Consider the following 27,908-nt stretch of genomic DNA (forward strand, 5'->3'; position numbering starts at 1 on the left):
CGGAGGACGGTGGCCCTGTTTTTTGGAAAAAAAAAAAAAAAAAAAAAAGGAGTGACTGACCTCCACGCTGCCGCCTGTGTGGTGTGTGCTTATCGCCACCGTGGCCACGCGTCTCGGGCGGCGCGCACACACGCTCGCCTGCTCATCACCGTGGAGCTGTGACGCCGGCTGACGAGCAGATGTTACTCATGCAACCTCGAAGAATGGGCTTCATAACGGCTCGCCACCCTCAGATGGACTGATTTTTGCAACGCGGACTTTGTAACATCTTTGGACATTCCTGTCCAAAGCACCCCACCTGTACCACTTCACCTCTACCCAAATGTAGAAAAAAAATACTTTTGAGTCTAAAAGTTAACATTACTTGAGTATCATAGGGTCAAAAAAATACCTGGAACTTTTAGATGCTTGGAAAACATAAATGGTTACTTTGGTCGGTAGGTTGCACCTTCATTACATAATTTAAATGGACTTGCAGTTCCTGATAGATACATTATAGATATATTTTTTACCTATCGCCGGACTCAAACAAATAGGTTTCATCTTCCGCCTCGTCAAGGACTATTGCACCTGTCGCGTGTCATTTGAAGGGAATGACAGGAGTCAGTCACTTCGATTGGCAGCGAATCAAGTCGGCTATATGTTTACACCTGTAACAGATCAAAATGGCCTTTTTTACATGTGCCGTACTGTGCTCGTTTACGTTTGCCTGCGAAAATACCAACACAAGGTCTAACCTGCCTCTGCATGTGCGGAGTTTGACAGCTCACTACAGCACCACTGCACTGACTATTTATCTCATTCCTGGTAACTATAATTAATAATACAATACATTATTAACCACTAAGTTAAGAGTGTCACCTGTGAGAAATCAAAAGTCTACACAAGTCAGGGTTGAGTGGTCAGAAAATGGAATGATAGACGCGCTTATTGTCACCAACTTCGTAGTCCTTCCAAAACACTCTTTGAGACATCTTCGGTTGGGTGGTCCATCCTCCGCATACGATTAATGTAATGACCACTTCACATGAGTACCAGGCCAGTCATTCCGCAAACATTTGGACACACTATTTTAGAGACATGGACAAGGACGTGCTTTATATCACCTGGACAGAAAAAAAAGTGTCAGGCTACTCAGCTGCCTCAGCAGGCTGGGCTTGTTTTGAAACTCTATTTGTCTCCCTGCAAGTGGAGGAAAGTGGAAGGTCGGTCACAGTTCAAATCTTGATTGGATTAGGAGGACTTTTTTTATTTTTTATTTTTTTGCAGAGCATCAGCATAGTGCTGGACTCAGAATGTACAGTATGTGAAAGTGGCTCCCTCTATTGATAGGAAAACGATACAACATGAACCCACGTTTTAGCATTGATTGGCCGTGTGGGATTGTTTTTGCTAATAGCTCTCGTGTGAGTAATTCATATTCCATTAAGCATATTAATCACCTTGGCTATGAAACTCCCAACCTGATTCAAATCCAGCATGGTGTATGAAATATCCTGTACAGTTTTTGGGCAATTGCATGCTGATAGAAAAGGTAAGGGAAGGCCCGTTTGCGTTCCATCAAGGTTCATCATGCAATCTGGGAGCAATTTACTTTCCTTCATGTCCAATTGTATCCATGTGTAATGACCCAATACTTTTGGCCATATAGTGTCACACTCTGCATCTGATGACTCATCCGTTGTGTGTCTCAGCTGCCTGGCGAGTAAGAGAAATAATGAGAGGTGTTAACCAGTTGTGACAAAAGCCAACGGCAACACACCTGCTGCTCGCTTTGCGACAACCACAAAACGAGATGTGTTGACAGCTTTCTCAAGGATCACGTTGTGTGAAAATAATATTTTGTCACGCAGTGGGAACACTCATCTGGGGGACGATGCACGGTTTGCTTGTCTTTTTAAAACAAACGATTAGACAATATGAACTGTAGGGTGAGGAGGTGCAGTGTAACATGAAACAGGAAGCAGTGTGGCTGCTGTTTAATGGCTCATTAAACAGGGTTTATGATCCGGCTTATGACAAATATTCGTGACTTTGCAGTTGTTTGATCCTCCTCTCCTCCTTATGGTGATTTCCTGCTGTCTGGGAAAGATTGCTGTGGGGAATTTTGTATAGTTTTGGGGAAACTGCCAACATACGTTCCTCGTTCCTCATATAGTGGCTGGGGCAGAGCATGGGGCACTAGTGGTTGGCATATCTGCTTCACAGATGAGAGATAAATAAATAAAAGCAATACACTCTCCTTTCCTCTATTATGGCACAACTGCAGAAACGGATGTGGTGGCGCCTGATGGCAAAGAAGCCTGCCCTCTGCAGGAGGGCTGTAAAGTTCCCACCCGACGCTCCCCACCCCACCTCCTCACGTGCTAGCCTGTGTTCTGTACTAACGTAAGCCTGCTTTCTGATAGATTTGTTTCCAAATCCATACTGTGCTCCCCTTACAGAACCTCAGTCTGGGGTTGTTGTTTTTTGCGATCTCCCATTCTGTATCCCCTTGACCGTCATTGTTTTGCTGTGTCTCTTGGATGGTTATATGTGTTCCATATAGTTGCCCCCTGCGGTACAATGACAATAAAGCTGTTCTCTGATTTTAATTAAACAAACATAGTGCAGCTCAGCCTTTGACGAGCGGTTGTCATAGCTAGCAATATGCTTTTGGCGGCAGAGTCAAATTCACTTGAAACAGAGTTTTAAAAAATGCCATACTGTATGCTGCAGATGCATTTTTGAAGCTATTTATGTTTTGTTCATACTGTAATTTCTTGAAAAGTGCGTCATGACTTCGCATCAACAGGAAGTTGTGGGTTGCAGAGTGAGAGCATTATGTTCTCCAGATTTCCTTTCTTGTCACAAGTAAAACAATGCAAATAGAAATGTGTCACTTTCAAAATAAAAATGATTGCAACATCTCCGAAAAAAAAAGTCACCAGATATAGATACCAAATAGCTAACTTCACAACACCACCCTGCTTTTGTAAAGTAAAGCCTCTTTTGTTCGCAGCCGTGTTGTTGGTACAGGTACAGTAATAAGCAAAATACATCAGGAGACATAAATCCAAATTGAGTGTTCATGACCCCAATATAACACTAGAGGTCGCTAAAGTACTATTTGTACACAAAATAAGTTTGTGCTCGCCTTTAACAATACAGCACAATTTTGTCCAGTAAATAACCAGAATTTAGATAATATGCTTCCATCAAATTGGCATCGTAAGAGATAAGAGACTTCAGAAACGCTCCATTTATCCATTCTGGGCTAATTAAAGCAAGAACATTGTTGTTCTTCGAAAGCCGCCGTCCAAAATAACGCTGCGCCCTCCAAAACCGGAAATGAAGTCCCCTTTCACCCTCCAAGGGCGTTCAATCGGACGACGACTGTCCTACAAAAAAACTACATTTCCCTAACAACAGTGGGCGGAGTGTTGCGTGTGGTTGACGTAAGGTGGGGCCGCTCTCTCAACTTGTTGAGAGGCAACAAGTTGGCTGGGGCCAGTAGAGCTGCTGCGACTACCCCAAGCTTTGAACTGCTGCAGGTGGCCAACGCGGATGAATGAAAATGCGTGAGGTTTTACCCTCGCCACCCACATAGCGCCTTGTTAACATGGACACTGTGGAATAACCCTTTGAAGGCAAAGAAGACATACGTGACTTTGTGACATTTTTTTGATGGGCAGTGCACAAACCGCGTGCGTAACTCGATCCGTGTTGAACTTTTTTTAATTGAATTTGAAGGGATCCTTTGAAGAATGGCGCTGGCCAGATTCAGCAAAATACTTCGCCTGCCCACTCTTGATATCAAAAAGAAAACCAAACAATACGAGCACGTCCACCGGGACATCAATCCAAGCGACTATTGGGATATTGTGGGCGAACTGGGCGATGGCGCGTTTGGAAAAGTCTACAAGGTAATGTGTCAACCCCGCAAATGTAGTGAGACATTGTTTTGGGCATTTTGAAAACGTTGTCTTTATTTCTGTGAAAAACATTTGAGTACGTCATTGGACTGTTTGGGTGAACCCTTGACACCTGTCTTGTGACTCAATGACATTTTTGGAGACTACACAGCCCATTAAGTGTTTCTGAGAGGGGGCGCAACCACTTGGCTATTTCTTGATGATATTGCGACCGCATAATTGACAGAATTAATCTCTTAGATGATGTATTACGAAGCAACATTACTGTATTCCAAAGCTGCAATGAATATATTTTGTGAAGAGGTGACTTGTCAGCCAAGGAAGAATCAGTCGAATTTTTGATGTGGATCCAGAACTTTTTTGGCTGTCGAAGCGTTCATGTTTTCCTTTTCATTGTCAGTGAATAATGCATGCGTGTGAGTAACAAATAATCAGGGGAAGTTCAAAAGTGGTATGAAGGTGTGTGATTTAGTGTTGGCCCAAATCAGAATTGTTGTGCCTGGGACCTATCAATTTGAAATGATGTTCCGGTATTTTCAGCTTCGAAATAATGCTCCCCTTTTCCCCACCTAAGAAATGTTTTTTTTTATTGTCTTGTTACCTTAAAGAAAAAAAAATACTATTTGGAACACATCACACCATTTTTCTATGGTTATCACCAAACTCACTGTACGCTTAAAGAACTCATTCGGTTTTCCATGACACCTTGCGACTCATATTTTGCTCATGACTCTTCTTCAAGCTTGTACCTTTTCCTGATGTTTCCAAAACAAACAAGACCAACGAGTTTCACTGATGTTTCTAGTTCACAGCAGTTGCACACACAATGGGTTTAGCACATTTTTCAAATCAATTTCCCATTCAGTTACCCTCCCTGCCCTTTCCTTGTTCAGAAATCCCGAGTAAATCCAGCTGCGGGGAGATTGAAAGCACTCTTGGATCCATTCCTTATGGGCACGAGCAGTAGAACTCTGGACCCGATTTAATCTTGATGTGTTTGGCCAACTAGTTTCCTTCTGTACAAGCTGCCAGTGTCTGTGCACTGCCCAGTCGAGTACAGTGGGCGTCTTTGACCTTTCAGAAGTCTTCGTTAAAGGAGCAGTGCTGAAGTCAATATTGAATAGAAACTACAGGTTTAATAAACAGTATCAGGAAGAAAAGTACACAAAGTTAAGGGGTGCTTTCATATAGGTGAAGAAAGTTCTCTTTCTCAGCACTCAGTTTTCCTGACCTGCAGGTCTTTGTGAATTGGAATAGGAGGTCATAGTTGTCATGCGTCCCCACAGTGTTTGTCCTTTGTCAAAAGGACATGTCTCAGCTGTTTGTTTTGCATGAGTGGATAGGAGGAGGACGGTTCAACACCTGCAGCCGTCAGATGGACAATAGGAACATGTGATTGCAAAGAGAGGAAGCGCACACAAGCTTTCGGACGTTATCACTTTCTATGTGAGAGGAAAGGAGCCTCAATTGGTGAAATGAACTCGTTCCCGCTAACATTTTAACTAGTGCACCGTGAGGCCGACGGGCGCTAACCGGTCGATCACCGTGCCGCGCTAGTGACGAGTATATCCCTTATAAAAATTGTTACCTAAGAGAGTCTTTTGAATGTCTCTCCAATGTAAACACGTTGTCCATTTACACACTTGGACGGTATATTAATCTATCTGTCCATTCTTACACTATTAATGGGAAAAAAAATCTATCTGTCCACACGCACATGTAAAAATCAGTTTTTTCCTTCTGATCCACACTCGAGAAAGATTACGGGGAAAAAAAAACTCTGGACCCGGGACTTATATCTTGCCTACGGTTTGTTCAGTTTTTTTTTTTGGGGGGGGGGTTGTTTTTCTTCCTTTCAAACTTAAACTTGCATTCATGGGAGAGAGGCATGGGTGTCAAGTGAAACTGCAAATGTTTCCCCTCACTAATTAATGAGCCACGTGCTGCTTAGTCCATTTCCCTGCTGTCTCCGTCCCTCGAAGTGTTTCCATACACACGTGCAACCTGTGTAAGGTTAGGCCCCATCAAGCTGTCAGTGATGCCCCCCCTCCCCCTCCCCCACTCTCCGAGGTTCTGCCACGTAAAAGTGTGCTGCGGCTCCAGGTCGATCCAAATTTGAAGTTGCGTTTGCTTAGCCGTCGCTAACTCTCATCAAATGAAAGAGAAACTCAACTTGTGTCCTCAGTGCAAGGGAGTGGACACTTCCTCTTATTAAGTCACACACCAAGTTTAGTTGAGATTATGTTCAAATTTAGAATAGCGCAAATATGTGTGATGCGTCGCATGTGAGGTCATCAGCAGCGTTGTTTGTAATCTCAGGAGCCAGCTCGGCCCGCTGCGACTGATAAGAAATTGCATGCAAACTGCATGCTGGGTGTGGGCTCGTCATATGGGGAGTCCCCACATTTCATCTTGTTTCCGGCACTTTTGGCTTGTGCTCCCACGGCTTTGACCAAATGGGCGTCCTTGCTAGAAAGTTTTATGGTGCTCGTTGCCTTTTATTGGCCAAATGTTAATACCATAAATAGTCTTCATTCTCTCAGGAGGATTGTTGTCTGATTCATCATGTGGTCAGCCACACCATTATTTTCCCAACCTAACCAAACCTGCGTTGTGTGTTAGAAAATGTTGTTTTTCTGCATGAAGCCTTTCGTGCCAAGACCTGCGTTTCGTCTCTAAGGGTGTGCAGTTGAAGCCCCGCTGCGTAATGTACTTCACACCCAGTTCCCTTCTGTAAATGCTTTAATTCATGCTTTTGAGTCAGTTGGCAGGTTATGCAAGAGAGGAACTGTTGTGCTGCCGGGTTAAAAAAATAAAATAAAATAAAACATCTCTCCGTGCACCCTCCCAGTGCAACAGAACAAAGTGGCTCTCTCATAAATAACATTAAATTTATGAGTTGGCCCGATGACAGCCCTTCACATTATGCAAGCAAGCATGTGAGGTCATAGGTAGAAGTCGGACTGGACGATGAACCGATTTATTTGTCTAATTTGAGTTTGTTGCTCAGAATCATAAATCATTTCCAATGTGTTTAAAGGCAAACCTGTCCCGCGGGACGCGGTGTCATCTGATTTGGTATCCCCCATCGCATCTTTTGTTGGCTGAAAGTAGCGAACGGCAGCTTTCGCCAGAACATCCGACTGCGGTGCAGACCGGCGGATAAACAGTCGATGGCATGAAGACAGATGTTTCGAGACAAAAGATGCGCCATGTGGTAGACAATGAGTGAGGTCATCAGGCTTAGAGGTAGGGCTCTCTCGACGTGTCGGAGAATTCCAAACAGGAAAAACAAGAAGTGGGAAGTCTCCGTTAAGCCCTGAGATTTTTTTTTTTCCTCTTGGTCAGCATTGTCATTTGAGTACCGTCAATCATGACAATTTATGTTTTTGAGGGATTACTATACTTTGCTTTTTTTTTTCCCCCTAATGTCAAAATCCATCCAAGGTTGTTTCCCTGGAACATGACAGAGCAGTTGATGAAGCGAAAGCTGACATCTGGCAAGATTGAGTCGCGGCATGTTGCTCTTATCTCCATGGAATCCAGACTCGAACAAAGATATATTAAAGCGTGTCAAAGTGTGAAACATAGTTGTTTTTGGTGTGCGTTTGTTCAAAAAAAAAAAACAAACGCAGCTATACGTGTCTGACGTGACACACGGACAGCAATTTCTGTCATTTTTCTACGTAGGCACGCCCTTTTCCGTGTCAGAGCTACGGTATGACATAGTTTGTTCAGCAGTAGCTGCAATGCCACAATAATTGTGCTTGAAAGTAAAGTATAGCATAGATGCTAACCTTTAGTAATAACGTAGCATACCTTTCAGGATGCCCCCTTTTTTTTTTTCTTTCCCTTTTTGTGCGTATGTGACCAAACATTCCACAGTTATGCAATGACTCTTTTTTTTACAGTGTTTCAGTTGTCTCTTCAATTTAAGAGGGGATGTGCCTCTCAGCAAATCTTGTTTGCACATTGAATTTTTTGTTGTCAGTCACCTGTAGAATATAAATACAGATGTTATATCAAAATTGATTTGTAACTTTTCCTCATCCTCAATTTCATCCAAAAATCTGTTCATATTTATATTTTGTGGAATAACTTTATGGTGAACACATTACACAAACAATTGGGAGAGTGCAATGTGGTCTTCGTGTCCATGTGTTTCTAGTTTAATCAAGACATAATTCGAACTTCCCATAGCATGTTTATTTCTCTGACTCGTCCCGAAGCTAAAGATAAGACACATTTACACTTTCAAAAACGTGTTCATATTGTGCATTTTTAAAGCTCGTCTCATACAAAGTGCTTTGTCATGTGCACCAGGCCTGCAATAAGGAGACTGGCGTTCTGGCTGCAGCCAAAGTGATCCAAACCAAATGCGAGGAAGAGCTGGAGGACTACATGGTGGAGATCGAAATCCTGGCCAAATGTGACCACCGCTACATTGTCAAGCTTCTGGACGCCTACTATTACAACAACCACCTCTGGGTAGGCAACGCCGACACTTAATCTGCCCCCCTTCCTCTTTGCAAATAGAGCACAATAGAAATCTAAACAAAACGTAGCACACGTGTTGACAGGATGTTCTCGCTGCTCTGAGGCTGACTGGTTGTATTCGGGAAACATCTCATCAAAAGCTTGATTTCTCCTATGAGACTTGGTCCGTTAAAAGTGAAGGACAGCAATAGAGAGAGTTCTAAGCCCTTGGGTGCCATAATTCATCTGAGGTGACCCTTGCTTGCCCCTGATGTTACTGCAGGAATGTGTAATTTTCTGCTCTTGAGCTATTTTCCCCTAAGTACGAATTGTCAAACCCCCCTCTTTAATCTCTAGGTTCTTCTGGCCAAGGAAAATAATGACCTGGCGCTGTACTGCGACCTTGAATATTCTAGGAATTGCTAGCCAGCCAAAAGACTCGAGATAGTTGTCATAGTAATTGTAGCGCCCCTCAAATACAAATGTGATGATATGAATAGCATTGGTGGTCCGCTTTGAACACAAAACTGGTTTTCCTTTTGCAAAAGTGCATTTTATAAACGAGCTAACCGCATCGCCGCTGTGTTTCGATGTTTTGAATCGTAGATAGTGAATTGCAGCTACTTCTCACTAAAATACAGCATGCGCACAAACACAGCTGTGGCATAGCCCCCGAGATTGTCATGTTGTCATGGTTTTTGTTGGCCATACTTGGAATTCCTAAGCCACCCCCCCATCCACCCCCCCACTCGACCCCTCCCAAACAGTCAGATCTGGACTCAGTGAAACAGTTTGTGCAACAAACATTCTTGCCTTCCTACTCAAGCCAATTTGCATGTCTGTGTGCTATACCGCTTCCATCGACGACACAAAAACTCCCTGAACCTATTCTCATTTTGTATGTAGTCCCAGACCATCTAAGACAGCGAATAGGAGTGAGTGACAGGGCTTGAAAAGGATTTGTTTCTAAGTACAGGTAGAGAGAGATCGACCATCCAACTATATAATACAAGTTCAGTTTTCCAAATTTTTTTTGGGAGGAGTTGCTTTATCAGATGCAATTGCGACAGGGGTAGCTAGCTATTAGCTAGCCATTGTCATTTGAGATTCTCTTTTTCAATAGTGTGTCGTTGCAGGCTTGTTCAACACATTTATTTACTTTTAACAGGATGTATATTAAATTAACTGGATAATGGTGACAGTAACTTCAAAATCAAGCTGTCTAATAAGAAGCCCTTTAAGGACTGTAAAAGCGGACGAAACATTCCAGGGGCTGCCAAGTAGCTTTGCCCGACAGTAGCGGTGAAATCATCAAGCCCATCATCAAAATTCCAGCTGTTTTTCAGATGTATGCCATCCTTGTCCCTAAAGAGCCAAAGATTTGATAGTCCCCGACAGTGGGAATAGCTGAAAGTGATTGAAAATATTCCTGTAACAGGTCATTGGAATCATTAGCGCAACACAATGTTAGTAACTCATGAGATCCATTCCAGAAAAAAAAATGCCTTTCAACTAAATAATAATATGTTTTAAAAGTATTGAAGAGGGAAGAGAGTTATAATCACTTGGGCAGCGTAATGCATCCGAGGAGAATGTTTAGGTGTAGCCGGAACTCGCCTTATAGAATCAAAGTACGGTAACAACGATCGACTTCATTCTTCCCGCTTTTGGGACTCTTTGCTTCAAAACAAAACAATGTACCGGTGGTTGCGAGACTTAGTTTCATTGATTAAAGAGAATACCCACAACAATGAGGTGAACACCGATAATTGAGAGATGATATTTAAAGTCCGGTGTGTTCTTAATTCAGCACTTGCTCATCATGTACTTGGACGTCAGATCGTGACGGTTGCATTGCTTGATTGTGCTCCCGTGATACTGTCTGCGTTTCTGGTTGTTCCGTTTGCATACTACTGTACGGTGGCACAGGGCTGCGGTTGCTAGGAGACTTAATGACATTGCAGTTCCTCAACTGAAGGCAGTATCTTTTGTCTTTGCTGGCACAGCCTCTGATGCACCTTAAGGGAAAAACACAGATGACAGCACTCTTCATGCAATGAATGTGGTCTTAGTTCAATTGAGGCTTGAGGGGCGATTGCAGACACTTTGCGGCTCTTCGATGGAAGTTTTACATTCTTTACAGCTCTCCTTGCACATGCGGTGGGAAAATCGCAGAGCCGTGACAAGGAAGAAGGGACACTGCTGCGTCAGCTAAAGCCTACACCTTTTTGGATTTTCTAGACCATGACTTAAAATGGAATAGAAGAGAACAAAAAGGACAATAGCTTCTTCGAGTTATACGTAGATGCTTATTGACATTAAATGTAAATCGGTTTAATTTGCCAAGTGGACTGTACGTGATGTTCCAGCCCATTGTGAAAATGTTGCTAGGCCAGTCAGGGCACATGCTTTTCACTGCTACTCAACAACTTCCCCAGGATCTTCAGTGTGAAAGCTGTTCAAGGTTTGGCTCAGTCTGGTGTTGAGACTGAAACCAAATCCCGGCAATTCCATACGTGGCCTTTTAAGGCCAGCAATAACGAATCAAATGCACACCGCACAGAAAGTTATGAGGTCGGAATTGTGTTGACCAACCTTTAGGGTTGATTTAGCTGAGTTAGCCATTTTGGCTTAACAGCCGCCGTAGTACTCCTAGTTATTGGACCTACGTTAATCTCAATGTTAGTATTATAGAGACTAAAACACATAAATCCCAAACTGCGTCTTCGAGATTTACCGCCAGTCATATCATTCGGTACAAGGTTAAACGTTTCTCTTTAGTCGTCTCCCTTAGGAGAAATTTGTCTTGCATTATGGGACAGCAACATAGAAGAATCCTAGCAGCAATCATACACCAGCATCATGTTGAACCGCTGCAAGCACCATATATGAGTGCAATTTTTTTCTTCTCCCCCACCTATCTACACCGAAAACATGTGTCAAATGATAATCTGAGTGCGGTTAGAACATGGAAGATGCATTACTTCTCAGCACACGTCACACTCATGATTTATCCGTCACGGTAAGATATAAGTGAAACTTAAGCGATGTTGCATACTGCAACCACTGGAGTGTGGAATACTAAAACCAGGATTTCTTTGGGACTATTTGACCTTTTATGCAGTCCGTGTGCTCATATGATGGAGTGTGTGACTGGAGGCATGCGTCCTTCGTTGCATCGACTTCCTTTTCATGCGTGTACTTTTTTTTTTTTTGTCCATAGTGAAACTCCACACCCCTCACGGATTGTTACGCTTTGAAGGTTTAGTCATGCCGAGGCGCGATGCACGCAATGAGCTCATGGCGCAGATATTGGAGCATTTTGGTTATTTTGTATCCACACCACGGGATTGGCATCAAAAAGTGGTGCTCATCAAAGGTCAAGAGAGACACTCAGAGATCCACATTTGCTTTTTTGTTCTCCCATTAACATTTCATTTAAATATAAATAAATAGCTGTCAACTATTGAATTGTTTCAGCCGCCATTGTAAAATTTAACCTCCAAGTGACTCACAGGCTCTGATGGAATTAATATCGAGGTGGGACTTAGGGTCTTAGACCGACCCTGGAATGATAAATGAAAAGTGTATTTCACTACTCTTGTCCCTATAGTACACGGTATGTGTGTCAGAAACTCTGTGGGAGGAGAGGAAATGAAAGATGCTTTTTCGAGGTTACTGTTGGCCAACAAGACATCATTTTTGGGAGTGTCTTGTTTTCTTTTTTTTCCTCCTCTTCCTCGTCTCTCCGCCTGTGTTTTGACTTCGCCGTTAAACTGCTATTATGCTGCATATGCGGCCTGGGTAGTTTTGTCGAAATCCTGCTCTCAAGTCTCTGTCTATTCTTGCACTTTGACTACATTGTTTTGTCTTGATTCCTTGGCGTCCGCTCAACGCGGAAAAAGGAACATTTTGGACACATGTACTTTAAATTGCTTCAATAGTTTTGCATAAGGATGCGCTGATGATACAGAACAAAATGTCTCGGGTGCCAATTCGGCCTCTCACGACGACTTAGGGTGATTTTTACAATAAGTGATTGTTTTTTTTTTTTTTTTTACTTCCACTGACATACCAATCGTAGAGCATTCAAGCACAACCTCTTTAAAAGCAATTAACTTTTGATTCTCACGAATGTTGAACATTGGTATTGATATGTCGAGTAATTATCGTGAGAGTCCAAGTCCCGATGCCATACGTCTGTACTGTACTCGAAAAAAACCCAAAAAACATTCTGATACTACGACGCCGATACTACTTTAGTTTCCAAAACCACGTGGCTTGTTTAGCTCTTTGCTGCTCAGCTCCGGCAAAGACAGCCACGGCTCCGATTAGAAAGCCGCAGCGGAGAAGGCGGGACACTACTCTGGCGTGGCATGTCGAGAAATAAGCAGTGGTGTGATAACAGTTGTATTTTATAACTTGTGGTGTTCTCCAGAAGCAGTCTTGTCATTCTTTTTAACCCTTTTTATTTTATACCCTTATTTGTTCTTCTTCTGCACTTATTTATTCTTTGTGTACTCCTTATCTGTGTACTCCTTTTACGTAGTCCGGCTCGTGGTCCCAACTGAGATGCCGCTTAACTGAGGTGCCTTGCGTTACAGGCTAGATATGAATGAAACATGCGGCAAGTTTTTTGTGTTTCACAGCTTTTGATGAAATTCATTCACCATCATTTGTACATTTGACGAAGAAAGAACCTTTTTCCTTCCCTAGATTTTGATTGAGTTCTGTCCGGGAGGAGCTGTGGATGCCACAATGCTAGGTAAGTCACCCCTTTTGTTCTCTGCACCGCTCAGGTCCACACTCGCCACGTTTTCAGTGTTTTTTGACCACAATGCTTTTAAAACTAATTTGGCCTTGAGAGAGCTCCAGCCAGCAGACACAGTGAAGTCCTCGACTGTGGGAAAACCCCCCGTGTGTTTTCACAAGTGTAATCCATGTCCTCATATCTGCATGTTATACCCCCACTGTAGCTAACTAAACACACTTTCTCTTATCCGGGATTAGCAACGCAGCGACACCTGTGTGAAGCTTTAGTCACAGCATGACCTTTGGTAATCTTCTCTTGAGTGGAATTCACACACTGGATCGGCCTCCCTAAAGATCAGAATTTGCAAAGTCGGCATCCGTCCAACACTTGACTCGACATCCTTCCTTGTTTTTGTTTCTTGTTTCCACCTTTTCCTTTGATCAGAGTTGGATCGAGGACTGACTGAGCCCCAGATAAAGGTGGTCTGCCGGCAGATGCTGGAGGCTCTCGCCTACCTCCACAGCATTAAGATCATCCATAGAGACCTGAAGGCCGGAAACATCCTCCTCATGCTAGATGGGGACATCAAACTAGGTGAGGGTTGGCTGGGCAGTCACTTGTTCTATTTCGAGGTTTCCGTTCCTTGCTGAAGCATGCGGGGGATTTTCGAAAGATACGCACAACTGCAGGCGATTGTTATGTTGTTGTTCCATGAAGTACGGCGTGGCCCTAGAAAGCTTTGGCCTGTCTTGTGCAAATTCCTCAGTAACAGTGGCTCTGGGCCATGACATGACTGAGCTGGGCCACCCGATATAATTCAATATTTTGACTTGTATCCACCTGAATTCATCAATCATCCGTGATCAGTTTACTGCGCTGCACACATTTTTTGGGGGGCATCAGATGAAATCTTTCCATTAAGAATGGCTTGAACAAGATATTATGCCCAGAAAATGTTGAATGTCTCCATGGCTGTATTCAGTAATTATGTTTTTATACTAAAAAAACAACCCCATAAACATGCAAAAAGAAAAAAAAAACTATACAGAAGTAACTTTTAAAGGCTCAACATATTTTATGTCCTAATATGACTACCACCCAAAAAGGCCTAACGTAGGACCAAACATGTTTTGGGCATGTGGGAGGAAACCGGAGTACCCGGAGAAAACCCACACAGGCACGGGGAGATCATGCAGACTCCACACAGGAAGGCCGGAGCCGGAATCGAACCCTGCCCCTCTGCACTGTGAGGCCCACGCGCTAACCAATTCGTCCACTGGGTCACTCGGAGCCAAAACATACTCTGCAAATTTAACAATGACAAACCCAGTTACGAGTGTACTGAATTAAAAATAACTTCACCGCTTATTGGAAACTGGATTTAAATAACATCACTGCAGATTATAATTTACACGTTTGGCATTGGTGCACGCCAACAACCACAAGTGAATCGGATCACTGTGTGGGAAAACAACTCTCTCATACTTTTACTTTTATGGACCCTTTTGAAGAAAGCATTCTTCACATAGCTTTGCCCAAGTTGTGGATGCGACCCGGTGGCCTGCGTGTCATACGTTGAAACCACAGCTCCCCACCCGCCAAACAAAAGGGACAGGAAGTGGTTTCTCTCATGTGTCATTCAAGGCAGTGCTGACATTTTAAGCGACAGACATAAAATGTTGAAGCCCATGCAGTTTTTTTATCTAAACAAATTCACACTCGCGTGCATTGTTAGAAAAGATAGAAACTCCCAATGGATTTCTTCTCTTTTCATACTTCGAGTAAAACTGGCTTTACCTGCTGTTGCGCTGCAGTGTGTCAAGTTCTTAGTTACTGTAACTGTGATGTTACATCATCAAAAATGAACCAAGGAGCATTCGAATTACACAACTTGTTGATCACTTGAGACTTTTTTTTTTTAACAAGGCACTATTTCTGATTCCCATGAGTTTTTTTTTTTTTTAGCCATTGTCTCACATTCTTTTGTAGGACACCATCATTTGATGCTTCTTATTTGGGTGTTACATTTTATATCGGGCGTTACCCGTCTTCAAATTCATCACAGTGACTCATTTCCAACCATGACCATTTTGTCGCTAAACGACCACTTTTGTGTTGTTCACTCATGTCATGAAAGATACTCGGGGAAACACACCCTGGCTGCTGCATCGCTAACTGGAACGTGCCACGTCATAGGTTAAATCTAGTGACGTGATGGGAGAAGAAATCCTTTACAGGCGTCTTTGCCCTTTTAACTGCCAAACTTGTTACACTTGACAACATGACCTCAGGGAACTCTTTAACACCCAATAAAAGTATCCTCCAAGTATGTTGGATGGTGATTTGGAATCTAATCGTTCTACAATAACCCTAGACAACCCCACACTTTTCCAATTTTACTGGGCGGTGCTCATAAATGATATCTGCCGCCAACCTCGTGCCAGTCGTAGGAGGGAACAAAGGGAGCGGACCCTTGATTCGGGTTTAATACTTTGGGAACATTTAAATGCCCTTTAGGTCATATAATTGGGGATTAGCACAATTACCTTGTATGGCCATTACAGCTATTAAAATGCTACTCAATGTCTGTACAGGTTTTATGATGGGGATTCCACAGCATATTGTGTGTGTGCCATTTATTAGTCAGCTAAATCGGGTTATCGGCGGTAAATATGCGGAAAACGAACCATTAAATCTCATTTATCTTGGTTCTTTTTTGTGTGTGTGTGTTTTCTAGCTGATTTCGGTGTGTCTGCTAAGAACACCAAAACCCTCCAAAGAAGAGATTCTTTCATCGGCACGCCATATTGGTGAGTAACTATGTTTTTTTTTTTTTTGGTCCTGTCCAGGTATTGCTGTCCTGTAACGTTAGCTGTTCAAAACGTCCTAAATCCAAGAAAAAATTGATGTGCAGACCGCCGCTTCTTAGGAATGCTTTTGATCTTTTAGCCACACGTTATCCATTAGTCTATAAAAAAAGCGTGAGCTCCGCTCACAGCTGTAATCCTTCATCGGTGTGACAACGGCGCCGTTCCCTCGTCTTCACCTGAACAAACTGGCAGGCGTCTCCTTTGAAGGCTTCAGTGGCATATCCTTAACAACACGGTTCTCCCCGTGAGCGCATGTGGCCAAGTCGGGATTCACTGCATGTTTGCGTTTCGGGTACTTAATATGGCACCATGCTCACTCCCAAGTCTTGTCTGTTCTGTCAGGATGGCCCCAGAGGTGGTAATGTGTGAGACCATGAAGGACGCCCCATATGACTACAAGGCCGACATCTGGTCCCTCGGGATTACGCTGATCGAACTTGCTCAGATTGAACCACCGCACCATGACCTCAACCCCATGAGGGTCCTGCTGAAGATCACCAAGTCGGACCCTCCCTCCCTGGATCAACCGAACAAATGGTGAGCCAAGTCAGCCACAGCCGAGCAGCTTAAGAACAAAAGTGACAACTCCGGTATGTCATCATATTTTTAATTGACCATTTATTAAACTATATTATTTTGTCACTGCTACATTTGGGCGAAAAAAAAAGAAAAAAGGTAATATTAAAGACAAAATTAAGGTTTCGCTCCTTACCCCTAACAGACACCTTATACTCTCTGAACTCGACTAAATAAAAGCCGCAGGCCGCTTTTATGAGGCTATGTGCTATTTTTCACTTTCTACTGTCCAGTGCATCACATGATCACCTCTCAATTCAGTGACATTGGACCTAAAAAAAAAAAAGTGCTGAACAGCGACATTTTTCCACTTCTCACTTTTACAAGCCGAGATTCGCAACACTGCTTTCACAAAGGTGCCGAAAGTGGGCTCGCGATGCCCCGCGTCACAATCGTTCCCGATGAGAGCTCGCGTTTACGAAGCCCAGCTGTGCGCAGCAGAGGAATCCGCATGTATCAACATGATGCATTCACCAGTGTTCTGTTCTGAACACTTTACTATGTTAAGGTGTCCTACATACCCCCCCTCCGCGCTCCATTTTCCGTCACTTCTCTTTGTTTATATTCTGTGACTGTTTTCACAGGTCACAAGAGTTTAAAGATTTCCTGAGGAGAGTTTTGGATAAGAACCCAGAGAACCGTCCGACTGCAGTACAGCTCCTGGGGGTGAGCCAAGATCCATGACACCGACCATGTTACTTGGCACACTGATGATGTATGACAACAAAACATGTCTGTTGTGTTCTTCATATTGACCTGACCAGAGTCGGGGGGACAAATTAGACTTGAGTCGCCAATTTTTTTTTTTTTGCCTTCAGATCAACACTTAGGCTTTCTGGCAAGGGACAGTTCAAAACAAATATTTTTGTTCACTCGGTTGCATGTGCAAAATGTCAACGTGTGTTCATTAAGAAAACTGATACGACTCGTCTCTGCCAAGTTTCTCGGTTTGGTTATGATAGAAGCCAATTACTATTCACTCTAAAAGCAGCGATACCGCAAAAGGAAAATACCAAGAACCTTATGTGAGGTGCAGTGGACACTTCCGCAAACTCGATTTGAAATTGTGGTTGAGTTGACGCTGTGCTTGGTAGTCGAGTCTAGACAAGACTGTGCCAACTCTGTGGCAATATTGTAAAAGTGAATTCAAAAAAAGGATTTTGATAAAATTTTGAACCTGTTTTATGCTCCTCAAAATTAGCTCAGGCTCCACAACTGAGATCCAAAATGTAGGTATGACCATGCACTGTCACATCTACAGTACTACTCAGGCCAGCTTAATGCCAACTGTTTCTGGAACAAATCTTAAGAAAGTAGTCAAAGCGAGCACGACGCGGTTTCAAACAGTAGAGCGCGGCGTCTATTAAAATTCCGAGCTTTGGTTTCCTGCGTTGATCCCGCAGCTGAGGGAAAGCCAGCTGTTTACATTCCCGGCCGGTCTCGGCCGCCGCGAACATGTCAGGATCACGCTTGGCCTCGTTCTCCACTGCTGGCCAGTTGGAGAGATGGAAAGCCGAGATCCATGCAGGCTCCCTGGGGGGGTTGTGTCTGCGTTCTTCACCGGGGGGCGGGTTAGAGACGGGCGCGGTCCGCTTTTTGGTGCCATGCTGGATGTTTTAGATGTGTATCATGGCTGTGGTTTGTAATGCTTGTCAGATAACATTTAGTGCAATGACTTGTGTGGATGTCACGTTTTTGGGTCAGATTATCATGCTTTTAGAATGTGATGCAACGGTTAGTCATTTCTTAGAGAATTATTACTGAGCTGTGTGAGTGTGTGTGACTGCCGCGCTTAGTGTTGTGTGTCAGTCAATAAGGCTTGCAGGACAGTTTTCTTTGATCTTTGGAAAGTGTCAACGTAACCTGCTGTTGGGCTGTAAAAAAATGGAGTTTTACAGGATGTTGTAAAATGTGATGCAACCCCGGTATATTTGGGATGAACTCATCCTTTGAGAGAGCAAAAACTATCATCATCAAAGTCAGAGATTTAGCATGACATTATTTTTTACATATTTCTCTCACGTAACCCCCCCAAGAAACTATTGTAGCGCTGGTATGATCCATCATGTATTGCTATTTCCTAACTGTCATTTTAACATAAAGTATTGTCATTTTGCCCTGACTTTGCAACACCATCCAGTCTTAAATCTGTCCCGGCGATTGCAACACAGGCAGCCTTGTGCTCCGCTTCCACCAAATGTTTAACCTTTTCCCAACCAGCCATGCATGCATGACTCCGTGCCTCTTAACGTAACACAAAACCAGAAAAGAGGACATAAGCACCATTGTTCTTCCCTTTTTTTCCCTTCTCATTGTGACATTGACCTTGATTCAGCTGTTACATGTGAGGTGAGACTTGCTTTTTTTGCCTCTTATTGATAGACACAAACAGGACATGGTTGGCTAACCTGGGGTTGAGTGAGCAATTTTCCGAGTTGCTCTCACCTTTATACCCCAGTGTCCACGCCAGTAGGCTTTTGCATCCTGCGCAAGTGTGATGGACGCATGGATGTGCAGTGGCCCTAATGCGCTCCTGTAATCGGACACCGCTCAGCATTTACACTTCCTGCCTCATTAGACAATAGCTGACTGTTATTTCTAATCAGCCAATTTGAAAGCTGGAGCCAAACGGCCGAACGGCAAGTGCCGTTACAAAACGACAACAATTGTTGCAGATGTCTGCCAACGCGCACTCAATTAAGTGCGCGGCCGTGTTTACCTCTTTGGTCAGTTGCGCCACTTCGATTACGTAGCGTGTGAATAATACAGGGCGTGTCTCTTTCTTATCTCTGCCACGTTCATGATTGAAACGTGTTTCCGCGCTTTTGCTTTTGAAAGCACACTTTTCCGTCGGCGGTGGAAAAGTTGGCCCGAAGAGCCGCGCTGTTATCAAGGTGTGATGTTGAGGTATTGTGACATTGAGCCTTGGTGCATGCACCTCGGTTGAGTGGTAAACAATTGGGTGCTGACAAGCGGCAGGTCGAATTTCATCAGCGGTGAAAGTCGCCCGTGCTCTTCCTGTCTCGCTGCCACCTGGGGCCAGCCGATGACCGCCATTACTCACGTTTTCATCAGAAGCGCACCTGATTCCCCCGCCGCTACTCACGCCCGACATTTCCCCTGTGTGTCGCCCCCCCACCCCCAGCACCCTTTCGTGAGCTCGGTGACGACCAATCGACCGCTGAGGGAGCTGGTGGCCGAGGCCAAGGCTGAAGTCATGGAGGAAATCGATGACAATGGGGAGGATGCAGAGGACGACGACACCATGGAGCTCACTGTGGTACCAAATCTCGTTTATTTGTCCAATCTGACCCTTCATTTAATTCTCCGTCATTGTTCCTGACTGAAAATAGGAGAATTTGGCCGCTTAACGTCCTTGTCGTTGCTCATTTACGGAGGGAGGTCTTACTGCTGACTCTAGCTGTGAGAATTGCACACCGGTGGTTTGTTTTCATCAGAGGACAATTTTATGTATTTCTGCCAGCATTCTACAAAATATCCTCCATTCATTTAGTGTGCTTTTTTTGGCGGGGGGGGCAGAATATTACCAGCAGCCAAGCTAAGAAAAACCTACAAAGCTACATTACCTCCAGATTACAAGCAAACTGCACACACAGCAAACATTTCTCGGTAAACATTGCTTTCCTGCCAAAGGACTGAAGGTCGCTTCTGTTGGGGGCCATTCATGTGTCCGTAGCGGCCGCGAGATTAGAAAGTAACATAAGAGCACGAGGGTGCACTTTACCACCCTCAGAATAAACAAAAGAACAGTAACCGGAACACTGGCATCCAGCCACACTTTAAATTTAGACTTTGGTATTTAGCCTGTAACAGAAAGAAAACGCTGACCCGATTATTCATGGCCATACATTGTTCTGCCTCAGCTTTTACATTAGACTTAAAAAACAACAAAAAAACAATTGGACCTTAGATTTAATGTGTATGAGTGTCCGGAAATTACTCTCATGAAATGAGGTTGCAAAAATGGCCATTTCCTCAAATCTTTGTAAGATAAATAGAATGTACATCATACATGTAATCTTAATCACGGAACTAATTGGGCGTGATGCAAAGAACTTTTGAGCAGGAAGGGCCTCATTCTTGCCAAGCGATGTTTGCTTACACTACTGAAGCTGGACGGAAAGGGGGGACGAGTATTTCAAATACGGTGTTTTGGCACATCACCGCATGACCAGTCTCCTTATCTTTGGTGCGCTAGACCAGTCAGACCAGTTTGGAGGGAGACCAGTCTTCGGACCCTTCGAGCCCCACCACGACGTCCCCGGAGCCTTTACTTGGAAAGGAGGCCGAACCAGTCTCGGCGTCGGACGATCAGCCAGGCGCTGTCACGGCCGCCCCTGTTCCCTTACCGCGGCATAATCTCCCCCCCAAGGAACAAGCGGATTTCGGAGAGAAGCTGGAGTCCGAGAAATACGAGAGCGGCGTGTCCATCAAGACTTCGAGCTCGGACTCTGGCATCGAGGACGGGAAGAGTACCCCCACATCGGAGGAGGAGAAGGTAGACCAACTGTCTGTAAGATGTTTTTTCCTGTTGAGCTATTCCAAATGATTTGAGGTTCCACCGTTTCACTCGTAAAAGATACACAGTAACCGTAATCTACGTTTTCCAGGTGGCCGTTGAGTCGGAACAGCTGCCCTCTCTCCCCCAGTCCGACGCATCTGAGGAAAGCGGTGACAGCATCGAGTCGCCAGAGGTGCCCAGGGCCCAGACGTCTCCGGACCAGAGCGCAGACATACTGAATCACCAAGTTGCCGTCGGCCCGGCGCAGACTCCAGAACTCATTGCTGCTCCTTCACCGGCACCTTCTTCCCATCCGAGCAACATGCTCAACAAGATGAGCACCGATCGAGCGTCGATGGGATCCGCCGCCGAGACGGTCTCGCCTTATATCAACGGACGGATCAATAGCACGCGGTACTCGTACTCGGGCAGCCTGGACACAGAGAGCATGAAGAGTCTGTCCTTGAATAAGGAGAACTTCTCAGTATCTGCAAGGGTGAGTCCATTTTGTGCTTTCGTGTCTATATTTCGCTTCAAATGGCGAAACACTCTTTAACGGTTAAGTGTAAGGAAGGGAGGAAAAAAAGTGCCAACGAAGGAGCTCCCAGTGTCTTCCGGAAAACTCCTCCTTGGAAAAAGCATGTAGCGAGGAACTGAAACTGCATTGTTGCTTTTGTGGGGTGTGGGTGTTAGACCGCTGAAACAGAGGATTCCCTGTATTTCGCAAGGCTTTCAGCAGCACATGACATACAGGAAGTATAATGTTCAAGGTGTAATTTACACGAGATTAACGGGATGCACACCGCCGTTCATGTTTCTCATGGTGAAGTCGGCGGCTGGTTTGAAACGATGAAAACAACAACAGTGCCGGTGGCACGAACGTGTACACCAACCGAGTGCTTGAACACTTTTCCGACATGTAAAATTTTGCAGCGGCCACCTCAGCCTAATTTCAATCCACACGTGGCTCTGAAAGTTCTGACATCATCAACACTGTTGACTAGCGTTGCGCTAGTTGGGTTTTGTTGAACTGCAATTCCAGCCATTTCTCAAAATTGGACCAACATTGACTCAATTTAAGCCAACAGAAATCCTGCTTAGTCCTTTCATAGACCAGGGAAGGTGATTAAAAAAGTGTTTCTAAAGCACAAAGACATGAGCCAATTACGGTATACCCCAGATGACAAAAACAAGACTCTAGTCAAGACTTCATTAAGATATCCGTCAAATGATTAGATAGCCCACTCTTTGTGGTCACATTTAGTGAACGAGAAGCATTGACTGTTAAGTAGCCTTCAAAAGGTCTCAACATGACTTTTATCCTTAAACCTGGAAGGGATTCTCTCAAAAATCCAAACAAAGTGAGCGTGATGGCTTAACGGGCTAGGTGTAATGCCAACGTACGAGACGAGAGAGAAAGAGAAAGAGAGAGAGAGAGAGAGAGAGAGAGAGAGAGGGTGTTTCATGCCTTTTTTCCATCGAGCCTTCTTGGCCGCAAAATATGCACGGTGTCCCATTCACAGAGGCCCAATGTGGCCTTTGTGTGGCCACAGTCCAGCGGTTGACCTCCGGTGAATGGAGCTCTCTATGCGCCTCTCTGTCACACAGTTGCTTCTGGAGCTTTACGGACGCCCGACTGACCATGACTGGAAAATCCTGTTGAACTCTGTGTGGAGTTTTGTCGTCTTTTATTTATTTTTTTTCCAGAACAGCTTATTCAACGAGAGGCACTGCAGTCACTGAATAGACTATCAACAGGCAGGCGTATTTAACATGCACCCTTGTTTTTGCATTTATGATAGTAATGGTTTTTATTATTATTATTATTATTATTAAATTTTTTTTAAGTCCACGTCACATGAATTAAGAGCATGTAACACACACCAGCAACCCCCTTTTTCTTTCCTTCCTGCAGGACTACTCTCGGAAGACGTTAAGGCGAACCAGGAAGTTTGTGATCGACGGCGTGGAGGTGAGCGTGACAACCTCGAAGATCATCCGGGACGATGAGAAGAAGAACGAGGAGATGAGATTCCTCAGGTATGCGGACAAACCTCTTGCACATCTGATACGCAAACAAACTGGAATGCCTCCCCCGTCAGCATCTTGATGAACCGCTGTGGAGAATCTGGGCCGTGCCGATAAGTGGGAGGGGGGTGGGGGGTGGAGTCAAAAAGGCATCTTGACCTCTTTTTTAACTTGTTTGTGAATCAAGCGTACACAAAAAAAAGATGCTAAAGGCTCCAGTCATCCCCATGACATGAAATGAATTGTTGACTCCTCTTTGATGTCCTACCGCTGCATCACTCATGTCACCTAGTGGTACGAACGTGACCCTACACATACCGTCACAAACTTCACGAGATGTCTCTGACAGTCGACTTCAACCTGCTATTTTTGTGTGTCCAGGCGCCAGGAGCTGCGCGAGCTGCGTTTACTCCAGAAAGAGGAGCAGCGAGCCCTGGCTCAGCTACAGGCCAAACTGGAAACGCAGAAGGACCAAATGCAAAAACGTTTCGACCAAGAAATGAATGTGAGATGCCATTCACTGGACACAACAGAACACTTGATGTGCTTAGTGTCGGGCCCAGCGTCTTCCCAAAAGAAGTGTACAACTTCCGATTCATTTCACTGTATGGCACTGATTTGCGCTTCAAAATCACGGTTGTGTTCCTATCGGAGTTATTTGTCTTTGGGTTATTACAGTATCTCGGTCATGCCATTTCTTAATGCCGTAGTGTCGTCTTCACAGCTGAAGAAGAAATTCTACGACGCGGAGATGGAGAACCTGGAGAAGCACCAGAAGCAAACCATTGAGAGGATGGAGTCGGACCACCAAAGTAAAGTCAAAGATGAGACCAAACGCATTAAAGCTGAGCAACAGCGCGAGTACCAGAGGTTCCAGGATCAACTCAAACAACTGAAAAAGGAGGTAGGCACACTTTAAAACGGATGGTCTTTCAAAAAAAGTACAATTTTTAACATTTCCCAATGCACCTTTGACACGACACGATCCGGCCCAGCTCTGTCTTATGCAAATGAGTGACAGCATTTTTTTTCCCCTTTTTCCCCTTCGACAGTTGAAACAATCTGTCGACAAGCTCCCAAGAGGTGAGCGCAAAGAACAATTGAAACACCGAATGAATTCCTTCCAAGAAACCAAGCAACAAGAGGTGCGGTGACGAGAAGATATGAATGAATTATTACGAAGAATTATTCATGAATGTCTCGTGAATTTTCCCCCTCCTTGTGTCTTAAGGAGACACAATTCCTAGCAGCCCAGAAAAACCACCTGGAGTCTACCCTCAACCAAATCACCTTCAACAACAAGAAAGAGATTGCCGATACAGAGCAGGACTGTCTCAACAAGAAGCAGCAGCTAATCCGAGGTTGGGGTTTCTGTGGCGAGCGTGAGAGCGCGTCGTGTGATGCTTTTAGGCTTAACCGTCTGCTCTCGCCGTCCTCCTGTCTCGCCGCTCAGATCGCGAATCTTCGGTATGGGAATTGGAGGAGAGGAGCCTCCATGAGAGACATCAGCTACTCAAGCAGCAGCTGAAAGATCAATATTTCCAGCAGAGGCATCTGCTCCTGAAAAAACACAGCATGGTAAATGGCAAATGACATCATTGCGAGATGCTAACGCTAGTTAGCATCCACGTTGCGATGTTTTCAGTAACGGGACTGAACGCAACTATTTCAGCAACAATATGTCGGCACTCGATAGAAGTGTAGTCATCACCGAAAAACTGATATTAGTGCTGTACAGACGAGCCCAGGAAGGAGTTGAGACGTTAAAAATCCCAATTGAGCTCCAGGCGGGACACACCGTGTGTCATTTTTTGGTCTCTCTGTATCTTGTCATGTGTTCTTCCTCTTCCTGCGACTTCCTTGTTTCTATCTTCTGTGAAAATCCAGGAGCAGGAGCACATGCAGAGCTACAACCAGCGCATGATCGAGCTTCTGAGAGTTCGTCAGCAACAGGAGAAGAGTCGCCTGCCCAAGCACCAACGCAACGAAGCCAAAACCCGCTTGGCCATGTTCAAAAAGAGCCTGCGCATCAACTCCTCAGGCAACAGCTCAGAGGACAGGGAGAAGATCAAACAGGTACAACCGTAAAGCATGCAAGGGGATTGTTGTCACATGTAGGACACAACCACAACCACGAATCACCCCGCTTCTCACATCTTGTTTTGTTTGCCCTGTGAAGTTTTCCCAGCAGGAGGAGAAGCGTCAAAAGAACGAGAGGCAGCAACAGCAGCTGAAGCACGAGAATCAAATGAGGGACATGGTCAGCAATTGCGAGGGAAACATCCGAGATTTGCAGCAACTGCAGGTACACACACGTAAACAGTTTTTACCTATACAAAAAAAATTATTGTTCCCCCCCCCCAAAAATAAAAATAAATCATAATAATGATAATAAATGTGACTACCTCAGAATGAGAAGGCCCACGTGCTGCTTGAGAATGAGACGCTTAGGCTTAAACAGCTGGATGAGCAGCACAACCAGCAGCTGAAGGACTGGAGGGAGCAGCTGAAACCGAGGAAGATGGTAGGTTTCCTGATACGATTCATCGAGCAACTTGCCTTGCGATAGAAATGATCTGGACTTCGGAGTTTCTTTCGATATGCGAGCCATTGTTTACCTTCACTTTTTACTTGTGCTTTATGGTGGCTTCACACTCCCAGTTGAAGTTTATCCTGTCAAACTAAACATACAGAATTATTTTTTTTTTTTAAAAAAGCCACACACCTTCTGAAGTAAAGGCCCTGCTCAGTGTATGCTAATGCTAGTTAGCATCCATGTTGCGATGCTTTAAGTAACGGGACTGAACACAACTATTTCAGCAACGATATGTCGGCACTTCATAGAAATGTAGTCATCACCGTCACATCCCCCGCGTAGAATAACTGATATTAGTGCCGTACAGATGAGCTCAGAAAGAAGTTGAGACGTTCTAAATCTCAATTGAGATCAGGCGGGGCACCACCATGTGTCATCGTTTTGTCTCTCTGTATCTTGTCATGTGTTCTTCCTCTTCCTGCATCACAGGCACTCGAGGAAGATCTCAAGAACAAGAGGAAGGAGCAGGACGCTTTCTTTAAGATCACCGACATGGGCGACTTCCCAACTCCGAGCGGATCTATCGGCAAACTCTCCAAGTTTGTGCCCTATCAGGACTCCTCCACCTCATAAAGCGCATGCTACTGCTGTGATACATCCACATTCACGTTTTCAAAACTGTCTCCAACTCACCTACCTTACGGGGCACGACGTTGTTTTGCTTTTTAATTTGAGTCCGTCGCGACAGAATCCCGCTCGCCTCCTTACGTTATCATTCATGTTAATAAGTGCATATTTATGTCGTAACTCGTAATTGTTTGTTTTTTTCCTTACTACATAATCGTCACGTTGTTGGTTGACGACCAAAGGCCACACCCCAATAGTAGTTTATATTCAGGTGATTTTTTTTTAAATTCGTTAAGAGGGTGTCATCTTTATTTTTTTAATGCCCAAATAGGGAATAGAGACTTTTTTTTCAAAGAGGGATGTTTGATGATGTCAATGCAATTGACAAAATATGCAGCATGTAAACTACGGTCCTGTATGCCTTACGTTGTTTTGTCCCGGAACTGCCAAAGTGTGCCTTGTTTTTTTATTTATTTTTGCTCACAGTTTAATCTCAATTCGTCACTGTAACTTTTAATTTAAATATTTTCAAATGTATATTTTTAATACGGAGCTGCGGTATGAAGGATGTTTGTGACTATCGTCATTAAGATGATAGTCATTATTATACTTTGAATGGGGTATTGCTGAGACCAAATTGAACAAAAATAGTCTTCGTCGTATTTCTTTTAAATTACTCCTTAGGAATTTGTTTTAACACACGAGGGAGAGAAGTGATTGTTTTACTGTAGAAATCAGCAACACTGGATGGGAAGTGACGAAGCCAAAGCGAAATACTGTTTGTTTGTCAGTTGATGGATTTAAAACATTTTGAGTGTTTAATTGTTGCAGTAGTTAAACTGCATGCTAACCTAAGTGCAATATTACTTTTTTTTTTTTTTTTTATTGTTTGGTTTTCAAGGGAATGCAAAGATTCGTTCCGCTGAATTGTAACTTTTTTTGTCCTGCAAAAGTACAATATATTAAATCGACATTTAGGTACATTTAAATTCCGCTCTCTTGTTCATTATTATTTTCCGATCGAGGTTACTGGGTCCCTCTAGGTCTTCCGCTCTGCCTCAGTTTGCATAAAGTGGAATGTATGCTGGTTTATGAGTGTGATTGAAACTGTATTAGAAGGAACCACTGTTGTAAATATCTAATAAATATAGATTTTCTAATTATTGGACTTTGGCAAGAGTTTTTAAGGAATTCAACTCATTTAATGAATGACAAGTTAGTTTTAACTCACAAGTGACTGACTCGAAACTTGACACATTGTCCAGCTGAAATTCTTTTGGACCGAATACTTCCAGCAAACGGTGGCGCTGTTTTGTGAGTCTCAACGTTAGAAAGGAATTGAAATTTCTCACCCGAGCCCAGTTCAGTATTGTCTCAACTCTTGGGACATTGGATTCTTCCATGGATGGAATTTACCCTAATATTTAACAAACTGAGCATACCAAATTCTCAATGTCAAATGTAGTTGATTTGGAGTCTAGTTGTTCTTTTCCTTGGTCATGTGTTACAGTGCAGTCAATGAATCGTTTTGCAGGGAATTTTATAAAGGTCAACTCGACATGAAACTTGGGTTCGAATTCCTTTGAAAATTTTATCAGATGGGAAA

The 27,908-nt window shown here is 43.9% G+C and overlaps 1 protein-coding gene across 1 annotated transcript; it reads left to right on the forward strand.

Annotated features, from left to right (window-relative positions):
• Positions 1-3,471: 3,471 nt before the first annotated feature.
• stk10 (serine/threonine kinase 10) lies at positions 3,472-27,470 on the forward strand. The gene is made up of 20 exons (XM_019873340.1): positions 3,472-3,905; positions 8,238-8,402; positions 13,107-13,155; positions 13,588-13,737; positions 15,881-15,953; positions 16,356-16,550; positions 17,174-17,255; positions 19,735-19,869; positions 20,809-21,108; positions 21,221-21,607; positions 23,027-23,151; positions 23,521-23,644; positions 23,864-24,043; positions 24,192-24,284; positions 24,371-24,500; positions 24,593-24,717; positions 25,027-25,215; positions 25,319-25,444; positions 25,550-25,663; positions 26,165-27,470. The coding sequence occupies exons 1-20, from the start codon at positions 3,747-3,749 to the stop codon at positions 26,306-26,308; spliced, it is 3,045 nt and encodes a 1,014-aa protein (XP_019728899.1). The 5' UTR covers positions 3,472-3,746; the 3' UTR covers positions 26,309-27,470.
• The last annotated feature ends 438 nt before the right edge of the window (positions 27,471-27,908 follow it).

The sequence above is a fragment of the Hippocampus comes genome, unplaced genomic scaffold, assembly GCF_001891065.2.
Source record: "Hippocampus comes isolate QL1 unplaced genomic scaffold, H_comes_QL1_v1.1 scaffold59, whole genome shotgun sequence".
NCBI lineage: Eukaryota > Metazoa > Chordata > Actinopteri > Syngnathiformes > Syngnathidae > Hippocampus > Hippocampus comes.

Bases quoted from the DNA above. Each gene is read 5' to 3' on its own strand.
- stk10 (XM_019873340.1), top strand. From the start codon at position 3,747: ATGGCGCTGGCCAGATTCAGCAAAATACTTCGCCTGCCCACTCTTGAT. The intron at 21,608-23,026 runs GTGAGTCCATTT...TCCTTCCTGCAG, and splicing joins ACTTCTCAGTATCTGCAAGG to GACTACTCTCGGAAGACGTT. The intron at 24,718-25,026 runs GTAAATGGCAAA...GTGAAAATCCAG, and splicing joins TCCTGAAAAAACACAGCATG to GAGCAGGAGCACATGCAGAG.